The 14,971-nt window shown below is 40.2% G+C and overlaps 1 protein-coding gene across 1 annotated transcript in view; it reads right to left on the bottom strand.

The window, feature by feature from the left end:
* Window positions 1–14,971, bottom strand: part of pdzd2 (PDZ domain containing 2) — a 63,438-nt gene that overhangs the window by 26,253 nt on the left and 22,214 nt on the right. The window contains exons 5-10 of the mRNA XM_068702774.1: window positions 10,809–10,954; window positions 9,281–9,413; window positions 7,966–8,115; window positions 6,905–7,004; window positions 6,561–6,709; window positions 5,099–5,218 (exon numbers count right to left, since the gene is read on the bottom strand). Of these exons, the coding sequence (XP_068558875.1) occupies window positions 5,099–5,218; window positions 6,561–6,709; window positions 6,905–7,004; window positions 7,966–8,115; window positions 9,281–9,413; window positions 10,809–10,954 (798 nt within the window). The remainder of the gene's footprint in view (window positions 1–5,098; window positions 5,219–6,560; window positions 6,710–6,904; window positions 7,005–7,965; window positions 8,116–9,280; window positions 9,414–10,808; window positions 10,955–14,971) is intronic.

The following is a 14,971-nucleotide window of genomic DNA, read 5'->3' as shown; positions in this document are numbered from 1 at the left end:
CGGCTCTGCGAATTTCGATCCTTCGCCATGAACGAATAAACTGATGTAACTCGACTCCGCATCATCAGATCTTTACCAGATTTCACATGTTTGATTAAACTCCAGGCCTGAAGACATCTGCAAGCCAATTTTGAATCATAGTCATAGCGCCACCTACTGGCAACAGTAAGTTAAAGTCTTTATACTTTGGCTTGTTTCTCTTAGTTGGAAAATCAGATCAACATCAAATTTGTTCCACACAAATGTAAGAAGTTCATAATGCCAGTTCTCTAAGCTTTTGATGTTTCGTTGAACGCCGTTGCCGTGGTAACGCAGTCTTCGCCGTGAAAAACGATGGTCATTTGGAGAGGTTAAAAAAGCTCGAAACACAAGCAAACTTGACACACAGATCACAAGGCCAAAATGTAGTTCTATAATATGATTTTATTCAATCAGAGTGTTAAATCGGCTCAATAGCGCCCCCTACAAAATTTCGACAAAGCAGCCCTCGCAGTACGTTTCACATAGATTAACAAAATTTGGTAGGCACATGGATCACATGTGGACTTAAATAAAAGTCTCTTGGGGCCATGCCCTAAACCCAACCGGAAGTCAGCCATTTTGAATTTAGTCTGAATTTCTAGTGTCGTTTTTTCAATTTCCAGGCGCTCTACTTTAACGAACTCCTCCCAGGGAACTAATCAGATCAACTTAGAATTTGGTCAGAACAATCTAAAGACCTTTGTGATTAAAAGTTACTCAAAGCTTGTTGTTTTGTGAAATGCCGTTGCCGTGGCGATGCATTCCTCGCCATGAAAAACAAAGGTGTTTTTGAGGGGCTAAAAATACTCAAAACAAAATCAAACTTGTCACACACATTTGAAATCCTGAATGTAGTTATCTGATGTGATTTTAATGCTTCAGAGTGGCAACTCGGCTCGATAGCGCCCCCTACAATATTTCGACGATGCAGCCCTCGCAGTACGTTTTACCTAGAAGTATAACATTTAGTAAGCAGATGTATCACATGTGGATTTAAAAAAAAGTCGTAGGGGTCCATGCTCTAAACCCAACCGGAAGTCAGCCATTTCTAATTTTGTATGAATTTCTCGTGTATTTTTCCCATTTAAAGGTGCTGTACTACAAACTAGTCCTAGGTAATTAATCAGATCAGCTTAGAATTTGGTCAGAACAATCTAAAGACCTTTGTGATTAAAAGTTTAGAATTCATCAAACATGGACTTGGTGTAGCGGCCATTTTACATGGTTCGCCATCATCCATCAAGCTGTTGTAACTCAACTGTACTTTGTCAAAACTGTCCCAAAGTTGACATGCTTGATTACTGTCATGATTTTAGGACATCTGCATGCCAATATTAACTCATAGTCATAGCGCCACCTACTGGCAACCACAGACTTAAGCAGGATTCTATAATTACAGCGGCCCAAACACTGAACTTAATAAAAGGGTTTGTGGTCACACCATGAGAAAAAGACTTCTCTGATCTAAATATGTGCAAACTAAGATGCTTGGAGAGCAAAAGTTAGACAACAGTGGTTCTCAAACCATGTCAGTGGGCATTAGTATAAATGATCTGTCCAGAGCTTCTACATGAGAATCAGGTTAAATGTTATAATGAATGCTTCACACTACAATCTAAAGTTACAGAAGAGCTTAAAATGAAAACAGTGTTAAATTGAAGTGTTCAAGTAAAAGCAAATGACACTGCTGTTCTGTTAACTTTCATGTAAGTCCAAAGACAATCAGCAGGACACTGCAGGGAGTTGAACCCCATCCCAGTAAACTGACAGTTTGTTATGTTTCAAACATTGAAGCGCATTCACGCACATTCATTTTCTTAATGATCTTAACAGGCTTACATCTATGATTGTATTGGGGGTACACTTAAAAACATTTGAGGCTTAAGACCTGGCAACATGATCTTGCTACGCTGCTTGTCGACGCAGGAAAAATCATCTAACTCGTGCACACAGTGTATGACGGTCACAGAAATGCATGGCCGCGTCAACCAGAGTCCTGCCAGTACCCTCGACGTGCGTGAAGTTGCGAGGGCCCGATCAATGCTGCTTGCAGCTTTAATTATTATTATTATCGTACCAGTTTAATCGCAAAAAGGAGGTGCTTGGGATACTGGGAATCTTTTGAAATTTGGCACAAAATTCAATCGTGGTGAAAATTCCAGTATTATTGGGGTGTCCAGCTGCGGCATGACATTTTGGCTCGATAGCGCCCCCTACAGAGTAGCCCCAACTTTGGGTTTCACCTAGCTGTATGAAATTTGGTAGGTATGTGGAACGTGATGGGACGTACAAAAAAGTCAAAAGGAGGTATATCCTAAACCAAACAGGAAGTCGGCCATTTTGAATTTTATGATGTTTTTGGACCGTTTCAAGGCGCCGTACTTTAGCAAACTCCTCCTAGAGATTAAACCCGATTGCCTTCAGATTTGGTCAGTATGCTCTTGAGACCTTGGCAGTGAAACGATACTCAAAGATCAAAAAGTTATCGAACTATGTGTCCGTGGCGTGGCGGCAAAAAAACACCATTCGCCATGAAACAGGAAGTTGTTGTAACTCGGCTGTACATTGCCTAATCGGCTCCAAATTTCTCAGGTGTCATAACATCCTGACCCTGAACACATGTATATGACAATTTAGAATCACAGTAATAGCGCCACCTAGTGGCAACAGGAAGTCATAGGTTGTGTACTTTGACACCCTACTGCTCACAGATTAATCGGATCCCTCTCAAATTTTGTCACAAAAGCCTTAAGACCTTGATAATGCTTCATTGTGAAAATTGTAGGAAGTTGTCGAAGCGTGGCGACGTGGCGGCTCTGCGAATTTCGATCCTTCGCCGTGAACAAATAAACTGATGTAACTCGACTCCGCATCATCAGACCTTTACCAGATTTCCCATGTTTGATGAGTCTGTGGTCCTGAAGACATCTACAGAACAATTTTGTATAATAGTCATAGCGCCACCTACTGGTAACAGGAAGTAAAAGTCTCTATACTTTGGCATGTTTCTCTTAGTAGATAAATCTGATGAACATCAAATTAGTTCCACACAAATATAAGAAGTTCATAATGCCAGTTCATGAAGCTTTTGATGTTTCGTCAAACGCCGTTGCCGTGGCGACGCAGTCTTCGCCGTGAAAAACGAAGATGCTTTTGAGGGGCTAAAAATGCTTGAAACATAAGCAAACTTGGCACACAGATTTAAAGCCAAAAGTTTAGTTACATGTTATGGTTCTATTGCTCTAGAGTGGAGAGTCGGCTCAATAGCGCCCCCTACAATATTTCGACAAAGCAGCCCTCGCAGTACGTTAGACCTAGATGTATGAAATTTGGTAGGAATATGTATCACATGTGGACTTAAATAAAAGTCTCTTGGGGCCATGCCCTAAACCCAACCGGAAGTCAGCCATTTTTAATTTTGTATGAATTTCGAGTGTCGTTTTTTCAATTTCCAGGCGCTCTACTTTAACGAACTCCTCCTAGGGAATTAATCAAATGAACTTCAAATTTGGTCAGTACAATCTAAAGATCTTTGTGATGAAAAGCTACTCAAAGGTTGTTGTTTCGTGAAAGGCCGTTGCCGTGGCGACGCATTCTTCGCCACGAAAAACAAAAGTGTTTTTGAGGGGCTAAAAATGCTCAAAACGTAACCAAACTTGTCAAACACATGTAAAATCCTGAATGTAGTTATCTGATGTAATTTTAATGCTTCAGAGTGGCAAGTTGGCTCGATAGCGCCCCCTACAATTTTTTGACGATGCAGCCCTCGCAGCACGTTTCACCTAGCTGTATAAAATTTGGCAAGCAGATGTATCACATGTAGACTTAACAAAAAGTCTTAGGGGTTCATACTCTAAACCCAAGCGGAAGTCAGCCATTTTGAATTTTGTATGAATTTCTCCTGTTTTTTTCCATTTCCGTGTGCTGTACTACGAACTCCTCCTAGGGAATTAATCCGATCAACTTAGAATTTGGTCAAAACAATCTAAAGACCGTAGCGATTAAAAGTTACTAAAAGCTTGAGGTTTCATCAAACAACATGGACTTGGTGTAGCGGCCATTTTACATGGTTCGCCATCATCCACCAAGCTGTTGTAACTCAACTGTACTTTGACAAAACTGTCCCAAACTTGACATGCTTGATTACCGTCATGATTTTAGGACTTTTGCATGCCAATATTAACTCATAGTCATAGCACCACCTACTGGCAACCACAGAAGTAAGCAGGATTCTTTAATTACAGCAGCCCAAACACTGAATTTATTTAAAGGGTTCGTGGGCACACCATGAGAAAAAGACTTCTCTGATCTAAATATGTGCAAACTAAGATGCATGGAGAGCAAAAGTTAGACAACAGTGGTTCTCAAACCATGTCAGTGGGCATTAGTATAAATGATCTGTCCAGAGCTTCTACATGAAAATCACGTTAAATGTTACAATGAATGCTTCACACTACAATCTAAAGTTATAGAAGAGCTTAAAATGAAAACAGTGTTAAAGTAAAAGCAAATGACAATACTGTTCTGTTAACTTTCATGTAAGTTCAAATACAATCAGCAGGACACTGCAGGGAGTTGAACCCCATCCCAGTAAACTGACGGTCTGTTATTTTATAAACACTGAAACACATTCACACATATTCATTTTCTTAATGATCTTAACAGGCTTACATTTATGATTGTATCGGAGGTACACTCAAAATATTTGAGGCTTAAGACCTGGCAACATGATCTTGCTACGCTGCTGGTTGAGGCAGGAAATACTGTTTAACTCGTGCACGCAATGTATGATGGTCACAGAAATGCATGGCCGCGTCAACCAGAGTCCTGCCAGTACCCTCGATGTGCGTGAAATTGCAAGGGCCCGATCAATGCTGCTTGCAGCTTTAATTATCATTATTATTATACTATATCCACTGCTGCTGTTATTATTATTAGTAGTTATCCTGCTTATTACTCTCATTATATGAATCATTTATGTCATATGCATTCAATGTGTTGTAAGTCTATCATGTAGGACTTGGAGTGCATTCTCTGAGCTTTATTCATGAGCATGTGTCAAAAGGAGTGCACTCACCTTGCCCTGGCCTTTCATCAGCACTATGCTGGAGATAATGGACGGCTGCGCCAGTCGCCATGGAGACTCCACTTGAATGGTGCTCAGGGAGCGGGCTGATTTCTTAATGATCTGATACTCCTAAAAGGGAGATTAATATGAAAAGAGCAAAACACAGTCAAACAAATTCATCTCGTGAGAACAACAGTTATTGATAGTGTGATGAGACGTTTAATTTGTTTATACTAATTTGCATCAATCCCTCATACTTTAGACGACATGTGATGACTTAACTCTGAGTCTGTGGTTCTAAATGTTCTTGTACACAGACATTATAATCTCATTATATTGTTGGTCATTGGTTCTTTTTGTGTATATTTATATATTTATATTTACACCTATTTGTTCAGTACTTGTGTACAAAACAGTCTTGTTTATTCTTCACCTTTATCTGTTTAGCTTTGTTGACCATGTTCCTAGCTGTTATTTCTATTGCTGTGTTAATAAATTGAGTCAAATTCCTTGTACATGTATGAATACTTCACCAATAAAGCTGAGTCTGATGTCCCTTTCTATTTGAGTTGAGTGTACAAATATACATAAAATAAAAAAAGTAGATACTTTATGTCATGATAAAATACATATACCGTATTTTTCGGACTATAAGGCGCACTTAAAATCCTTAAATTTTCTCAAAAATTGACAGTGCGCCTTATAATCCAGCGCGCCTTATGTATGGTTACTTGTTGTGCTTATTGATCGATTTTATGTGGTACAATGCGCTCAAAAATCTGTCGAAATATGTAAGTACGACTTTGGTAAGCAACGAAGCCGCTCCGCTCAATGGATATTCGGAGCATTACGGTACGCTGTGTCACTACCTGATCGGCCCCGTAACAGGAATGTAATGTCTAAACTAAAAGTCAAAATCGATCAATAAGCACAACAAGTAACCATCGGTCGCAACTGTCGTCCGAGCTTTCACGAAAGCTGGAATCATCACTGAACAGCCAAGTACCGATAACAGCAACAAGACTGACTCGGAAAATGACGAGAGGGATTCGGGCATTCTTGATGCCGAAATCGCACAGCTGTTTCACTCAGACACTGAAGATGAAGAATTCGATGGATTTGTGGAAGAGGAATGAATCGATAAGTGAGTGTATTTTTCTGTACCGGTATTTGTTGTTACAACTGAGTTGAATAAAGTTTGATTTACCGGACTGTGTTGTTTTGCTTAATGCGCCTTATAATCCGGTGCGGTTTATGTGTGAACATAGACACGTTAATTCACAGTGCGCCTTATAATCCGGTGCGCCTTATAGTCCGAAAAATACGGTATATATTTCAGGGCGTTCCCTTTATGTACATCTCTGAGGCAAATTTGTAATTTGTGATTTTGGGCTACACAAAAATAAATTGAATTGAATTGAATTGAATCTCAACACCGTCAGTCGAAGAATGAGGTGAGACATTCGCTGACCTGTCTCACTCCAGCAGTGTCCAGCTGTTGAGGTAAGGAGTGTTTGCGGTGACCTGGTGGAGGCTTCTCCGCCACTTCACAGCTACTCACACCGTTCTCCACAAACAGCTCATCATCCTCACCCACTGACTCCAGGCGACTGCTCCCCCCTGAGCCACCAAAACAAGAATCATTTCAAGTGAATATCAAGGTCAGGAAGATACCAAACTCTGGGAGCACTGGTTGGAGCACCACTATGGAAGTATACTTTATTAATTATATCCATCCATCCATCCATCTATCAACATGAAAAGATCTACAAATGTAATACAAATTTTGGGGGTTCATTTATGTGGAGTACCAACCCTGGGATCGACTGCCGAGCTTCATCGGCGTGGGGCTGCAGCAGGATCCTTTGGGTGCCTCTCCCTGACTTTGTCCTTCTAGTTTTTCCAAGTTAGTCAACTGTAACAGGGTAAAAACACACAGAGATGTTCAGTTCTTAAACAAATATGCACTGCCTGATATCTGGTACTTCTGCAATCAAACCACAAAACACAGTTTGTCTGTTCATAAATCATTTTCATTAAATACATTACCTTTTTTTAGATAACATTTTAAGTTTTGTATATTATATAGTATTGTATAGTTGTATAGTATTAGTGTGCTATTCCAAATGGACACTTTGTCGTTGCTCTGTGAGTCATTAAGGTGGTCCATCAGGATGGATCCTGACACCTCCATCTAGAGGATATCTCGATGTGTTTAAACAGGAGTACAGCCCAGGAAGCTTAATTATGAATGCTGCTATGGCAATGGAATGAGCCACTCTACCGCCTCTTATTGGCTAGTACCAAGGGGCAACATTCGGTTGTGGAAAGTGCCTTAAACTTGCACTCTTTCCAGCAGGGGGCGACAATAGAAGTCAATGAGAAAATGACTCTACTTCTCACCTGATTTAGTTGAGTTTATGGTCTCAATCTCTAGTTTCAAGTCTTCTTGTAACATTGTGGTTGCCTGAAAATCATCAACGCCAAGGGGTCACAGCGAGCTGGTGGCCGCTGGAAACTGGTGTAGCATTAAAGCATGGTCGAATTAGCAAGCTAACCAGCTAGGTTTACTTGTGAAAATGAACAGCAACATTACGGTCGCCTTAAAATGTCTTATTTAGAATTTGATTTGTATTTAGCTCCACCCTCTCGTGTCACTTCTGGTTCCAATAAACCAAGATGGCGAGGTCAAATAGCAGAACCAGAGGTTTCGAAACTGGACTCCACAAACCAAAGGGTGATGTCACAGTGAGTAGGTCCACTTACATTTTATACAGTCTATTGTTAGTACTTGATGTCTTCATTGGTTGGGTTGGTTAAGTTTAGACAGATTTAGTTAAGTGCTACACAATAATATAGTACATATCTCTGTGTACCAGGTAAGGGTTGTGCGAATTGGGACTGCAGTCAGTCTGTGGAGAGCGAGAGGGAGCAGTCTGCGATAGAGAGGACAAGGAATTGCAGGTGCTGACCAGGTCCGGCAGACTGGTGGAAGGGAAGCGCTCAAAACCCACGTCTGACTCCTCCTGCAGAGACAGAAATGAAAGTTAAGATGGCGTGTGTCAGACGTCATTTTCATTTATGCGAATTTGGTATGTCAGATATGTAGGTCTGGGAGAGGAGAAAGTGATGTGTTGTATGTTTCCATTTCACACAGGAACAATTTTCAAAAAACGTTATTGTGTACCACAGCTGTTATCACAGCAGGAGTCTCTCTTTGTTCATACAACCAATGTTGGACCTTTACCTGGAACTTGGCAAAAGTCCTTATTATGGAGCTAGGCCTGTCACGATAATTATTATCGATTTGTCTTACGATATATGGACATGACTCATTTTTACGTTATCTACTTAATGTACAATATATGTAGATGCCTTCAATCATTTTTGAGGTATCATCATACAATATACGTACAAGACCATGATAATTTTTGCATTATCTGCTTATCGTATGATATACTGTATGGACATGCCTTTAATATTTGTGACGTTATTACTTACTGTACAACTTATGGACATGACTTCGATCATATTTACACTATTGACTTATTGTACAATATACGGACATGCCTTGAATCATTTTTACGTTTTTGACTTATTCTACGATATATAGAAACATTGCACATTTATGCGCTTGCGTTATGATGCTATTATGTTATCATTATGTCAAGGGCATAAAAAAGTCTTAGAATGACTATAATTTAATTTCAGGGACAATAAGTCGTCCAACAAAAAACGTCTATATGGCTCTTGTCTTCCCACATGCATTGGGGGGAAAAAAGGTAAATTATGGATTAAAGAGAAGTTTTATTTAGTTTTGTGTAGCTCTGTGCAACACTGTGCAGGATGATGGGGTGTGTTTTTTTTTGCATTTGTTCTCACTGATCCCATTACTGTCTTGACTGCTGTCCAGGTTGCTGAATCTGGAGCTGTCTAGAGTGTTCCCTGAGATTCGTACTGAAATCATGACGGCCGTGTGTCCAGTTGCACTAGACTAAAGTTGGCATCTTTCCAAAAGGAGGCACCAGTGCTTCTTTTATTTTTTTTACTGTAAATTACACTCAAAGCATGGTCGTTGTACTTCAGGGCTGCAGTGACATTTAGTTAGAAGAAGCCACATTTATTTTCAAAAGGCAGCTGTGTGTGCGTGTGTGTGTGTGTGTGTGTGTGTGTGTGTGTGTGTGTACCTACCCTGCTGGCCACCACCAGCTGGACCAGACCAGTGGTGGAGCGGAGGATAGCGACAGCCTCCTGATGAGTGAGACCCACCAGAGACTGACCATTAATCATCAGCAACTCATCGCCAGCATGAAGACGACCGTCCCTGAAACACACATGCAAATACACATTTAGACAGCAACACTTACTCATACTGTACATAAACACACACACACACACACACACACACACACACACACACACACACACACACATTCACAAACTCAAGGCCGAGGCTGCACTTCTTTACTTCTTTATAATGCCCAAATAGAAAATGACTGGATTGAAAACTGGATTAGCTGGATTGAAACTGGATTAGCATTCACATGGAAAAAGTGACTGATGTTTTGGGATACGTGGTTTTTAAACAGGGCTATAAATTGCAAAACCATCAAAAACTGACACCAATTATTTGGTCATATTAATAATTTGGAGATATTCACTGAAAATTATTTTTCTTGGTGAGGGATGAAAAAAATCAGGACCGTCAAATTAATGAAATAATATTTGTGATAAATAAAGGTTTGAGGATATAAAAACAGTGAGAAAGTGCTTGTTTTTGCCACTGACAGGCTCAGATTGTTATAATAAGTGTCTGACAACATTATGGAAAGAACCCTACAGAGAAAATGAAACCTTTTTGTTTATCTTTCTATATGCTATTGTGTCATGTGACTTGTTGCTGGGAGACAACAGTGGAAACGTGAGTAAGAGTTGGAGAGAGTTTGTGGTGTTGGAGTACAGAAAGTGTAGCTTAGAGTTACCTAAAAGATTTTCAATGCCATGGCCGACAATTTAGCTGATTTCAACAACGTGGATGCGATGCTAGATTTTGTCCTTCAACAAGGCTTGGTTTAACACAATAAGTGCAAAAATAAAATATAAAATATGTGCAGATACTCCGCTTATTCCCATGTTTGCGTGTGCATTGACCAGTATTAGCATAATTAGCCTACATTCCGAATTTCTACAGTTAATAAGAGCTACGAGGAGATATTGTTGTTGTTTGGGGGTCTGCCCCCCAAAAAATTGGAAAGTTTTAGACTTGAAACTATGCAATTTCACAAAACATTTTGAACCATTATTAATGCCCAAAAACCTTAAAAACTAAAACTTGCTATCGTAATTATTTCATTACACATATCACAGCCTTCATTTGAGCATCTAATTCTGTGGACGTACATTGATGATGAGGAGTTGTTTAAAGCGATTATATAGCAGCCCATTTGGTGGCTGCTATCTGCAACACTGTCACTCAATACTGGACCATTTTTAAACGTTTTTGTCCCCATCAGTCACTTAAGACACAAAAACATGTGATGAAAAATATCAAAGTTCTCATTTAATAATTCAACCAGGTACACAGATTATCATCATACTGTAGGGAGGTCCTCGTGTAGTGTAAACCTTGATAGAAATTACAGAATATGAGCACCTACAAGAACATAGTGCCAAAGCACTGTTGTGTCCTTTGTCCTGACTTGATTTGGAGCGACTGTACCTGTGAATGGCGCCCGCCTTCTCTATGTGAGCTATGATGATGCCGTGAGGGGAGCGCTTGGAGCCCCGCCCCCCTGTGATCTGTATGCCCAGGCCCTCTTCGCCCTTCACCATGTGCATCTTCCAGATGTAGCTGCCCTCTCCGGGCTGCAAAGGAGCACAGACAAACACACAGCAAACAACAAATCAAATCAGACATGAGAACCAACAGAAAACTTTCAATTCAAAATTCATGAGTCTGATTCTCAGATAATATATTGTTTTTTTTACGTGACTATGGTATTCAAGAGTGCTCAAAGCTGTGCCTGAACACATCGTGTGTTGACACTGATGGAGGACGTCACGGTGACAACGTCCACTTTTTTGTATACAGTCTGCGATCTTTGACTCAGGAATTGGAGGCTGTGAAGTGTAGAATCTATTGACCAATTAAGCGTCACAGAGTCACTGTAACTGTAAGCCAGTGTTGCCTTCAAACACTCTCAGAACGTTATTAATTATGTGCTTGTAGCACTCCATTAACACTAACGGAACAGAAACTACTGAGCCTTGGTTTACTCTGTATTTAATCTGCAATGGTCGACTCCATCCACATCTCAAAGAATAGTGGAGGAAATGTTCCCCAGAGGATGAATCCCACTACGAGTGATCCCCCACCACGTGGTTCACATGACATGCTCTTGCATGGGTTGCCATGAATTTTGACACACACGTATCCCGTGTAAACATTAATCACCACACCCAATTCATGCTGTTGTTGATATTGTTTGCATGTTGACCTGGGCTATTAAAATGGGGCCCTTAGTATATCTTAAACTCTGCACTGCCACTGCTCGTGGCTTGATCAGCCGTTCTGACGACGGGTGAACCTAAAAGGATTTACATCCTCCATGTAGGGCACACACACTATACTTCATTTACAATCCCTCTGATGTGCTGGGATGAAACGCCAGCTGTCCGTCTCAATCCTCTCACATTAAAGCACTGTCCCGTTCCTTTATGGCAGTTGTTGCAGGGTTGTGATCCCATTTATCCTCTCAGACATCTGTACACAGATCTGTGGACTGCTGAACATCTGGCTGCTGGAACGGAACCAGGGTGCCAAAATTTGACGACTCTGTTTCCTATTTTTGTGGTAAAGTGATATTAAGACGGTTCATTAAGCACATTGGAGACTTTTTCCTCCACCAGAAGTCATTTGGTTTCCACAGCGATCTCTACTGAAACAGACTGTTTGGGGTCCAATAATATTGATATTCATCATCCACTATACACTCACTGGATGGCTGTATCGAAGTCCTAACATATAACAACTAATACCCCTCTCATACAGCCGTCATGGAGATGAAATAAATCCTCTAATGTGTTCAAACAGCTGCCTCAGGTTAATCTCTGTCGGCACGGACTCCACCTCTGAATTACATTCAGTAATGACCTGAAATACTCTGCCAGTTTGTATTGGATATCTATGTATGTATGTACAGTATATGTGTACACATATACTGTACATATATATACTGTACATATATATGTATACGTGTGCATATATATATATATATATATACACACACATGTATAAAAAATACATGTGTATATATACCAAAATGTTGGTTTCCTTTTATTTGATTAGCTTTATTTAAATTGTTTTTGTTCAATTGCATTTTGCAGGTTCTTTGTTTTCTGTGAAGCTCATTTTAATTTCCTAGGCATTAGACAGATATATAAAAACTTCAGCACACTAAATACATGATATTTTAAATAAACATTATTTTAAATATATGTTTAAAAAAAAACCTGTTGGCGATTGATTATTTGGATCGACCACAACAGGAAGTTGCTTTTAGTGGCGTGTTAGCAGTCCCACCGCTAACATAGTCCTCATCATCCCACTGCTACTCCTACTGCGCTCCTGTGTCCACAATGCTCCTGCCTGCTCAGCACACAACAGCTCCGTCCTGAGAGGAAAACAGACGGCCACACTCTTCTTGGATGCTATTAAATCCCAAGTGTCAAACGAGGCTGAGGAGGCTTTGATGTCTTATTCTCTTCAGATCAGTTTCATTACCAATTTGCCTCGAGGGTAGCACAGTTACATAACACTAGAAGAGGATAAAAAAATAGAACAGTAAAGATTTGTCTTCAACAGAAATTTGTGGATTTTTTTAGAATTGTAGTGATACATTTTGGGCACTCCAGGGCAGAAAAACATTAGAACACAAATACAAACCATGTTTACTGAAAATTCTGTTCATACACGACTGACTTTCATTGGGAAATATGTTTTTGGAAATACGTTTTTTAGGAAATGTAATGTTTCATGGATTCTTTCCTAAAATATGTGCTCCTGACAGCTAAAGCGTGATTAATGCTTTTAGTGTTGTGTTTGGACAGCTCAAAGCACCAAAACCTCCATCATTCCTGAACCTTAAATTATGAGGAAATTAATTATTGTATTCTTAATGCAAAATTTGCTTCGATTAAAAGAATTATTAACTTTAAAAGTTTGAATAAGCTGCTTAGAGCTAGTGTAAGAAAGATAAACTCTCCAATATCTACTTCATATTGCTGTGAAAACATCTCCTTTAAACAACTGGATTTATTCAAGATTACATTTTAAAAGATTACATTTGAACGCATAGCATTACAATCCAATACTCATTTTTACTGAACAGAGCTTGAACGCATCACAATGTAACTTAATGGAACCTCCGTTAAAGTTAACTATTTAGCCAAGCAGGACGGTGCTGCCCTACAGATGCTAGGAGCTAACAGCTAAGAGCTAGCAGCTAACATTAACTAGCTCTCCTCCTGACGATTTCAACAGAGAAGTCCTGAGCTTTGTGTACCTACGATCCACCCTGACCATAGACTGTATATAAGAAGTAGATGCAGTCGTCTTGACATCACCCATTGGTTTGTGGACTGATGTTTTGAAGCCACGAGTTTGGTGCTTTGGCCATCGCCATCTTGGCTTTTTGCAACCATTGAGCGAAAAGTGACCATATGTGAACTTTGGAGGAGTAACGTAGAGGCAGAGTATACGGCTCTGGTAGCGGTAGCGACCTATCAATCACTGTGTAGCCCTGCCCTAAAGCATACCCTGCCTTATTGTGTATTTGACTCTAAATGGACCATAATTTATTAAATGAACATCATGCTGTATTGAAGAAGACTTGAAACTAGAGATTGAGACCATAAACTCATGTTTACAATGTTTACTGAGGGAATAAATCAAATGAGACCCTGACCTCCTCCCTACCACATCTGTGCTGATGTCACCATTCCTGGATGCATCGTTGCAACCTATGGATGAATACCATCAATAGTATGTCAGTGTATACAGTGCTGCCTACCGGGCTGCGAGAACGTCTTCCGACAAGAAGAGAACAGTCGTCATGTATCCACTCCTCCCCTCACTTTCTGCCACCACACTGGCAGATGACATAAGGATTGAGCATTCAGTTCAGCTGCCTCTCTCTCATTATTTTTATTTCTAATCAGAATTATTTTTTGCATATATTTCTTTTATGTCTGCTGGGTATCAAAGTGTAGACACCCAACAGTGAAAACTGTACTACCCCCTCCTGACCAAAAGCCTCTGTGAGTGGGTTCATTGCTGTGTTGGCCACCGATCTAGGGACTTCTGGACCAGTGGTTCTCAAGTGGTCTGGCTGCGGGACCCAACATCACCCCTTAATGACAAGCCGCGACCCAAATGTTCAACTTCTCAAATGTATTTAATGAAAAGATGGTGCAGTTTGAACCTGAGCTGAAAATGTCCTCTGCAGTCATAGTAGTAGGGAGCTCTCATGTGCAGAGAAATTGTTACTGTCAGACCCCGTCCCACACATGTTTCAAGTATACGACTAAAACTGCTTTGTTTGTTATGTCTGTAGATTCTCCATTTGTAATGCAAAATGACCACTTGCCTTAATTCGAGCTGTGGTCTGTTGTTTGATGTCATCCGACATGTCTTCAATTCACCTACTCATAGTGTCATTTGACAGAGGTATAGTTTTCAGTTTATCTGCTGCGGATTGATCCAACAAATGCCGCTTCAGTTTTGACGGCTTCATGCTTTCTTGTGCCAGAACCTCACTGCACAAAACACACTGAGGTTTTTGTCCTCTTTTGTCCTCAATGTAAGAAAATCCATCTCTCATG

This window comes from Cebidichthys violaceus, unplaced genomic scaffold (genome assembly GCF_023349555.1).
Source record: "Cebidichthys violaceus isolate CVI_PGR_0920_01 unplaced genomic scaffold, fCebVio1.0.p SCAF_89, whole genome shotgun sequence".
In the NCBI taxonomy this organism is placed as follows: domain Eukaryota; kingdom Metazoa; phylum Chordata; class Actinopteri; order Perciformes; family Stichaeidae; genus Cebidichthys; species Cebidichthys violaceus.
Note: the sequence above shows the minus strand (reverse complement) of the source record. Positions and strands in the feature narration are given on the sequence as shown.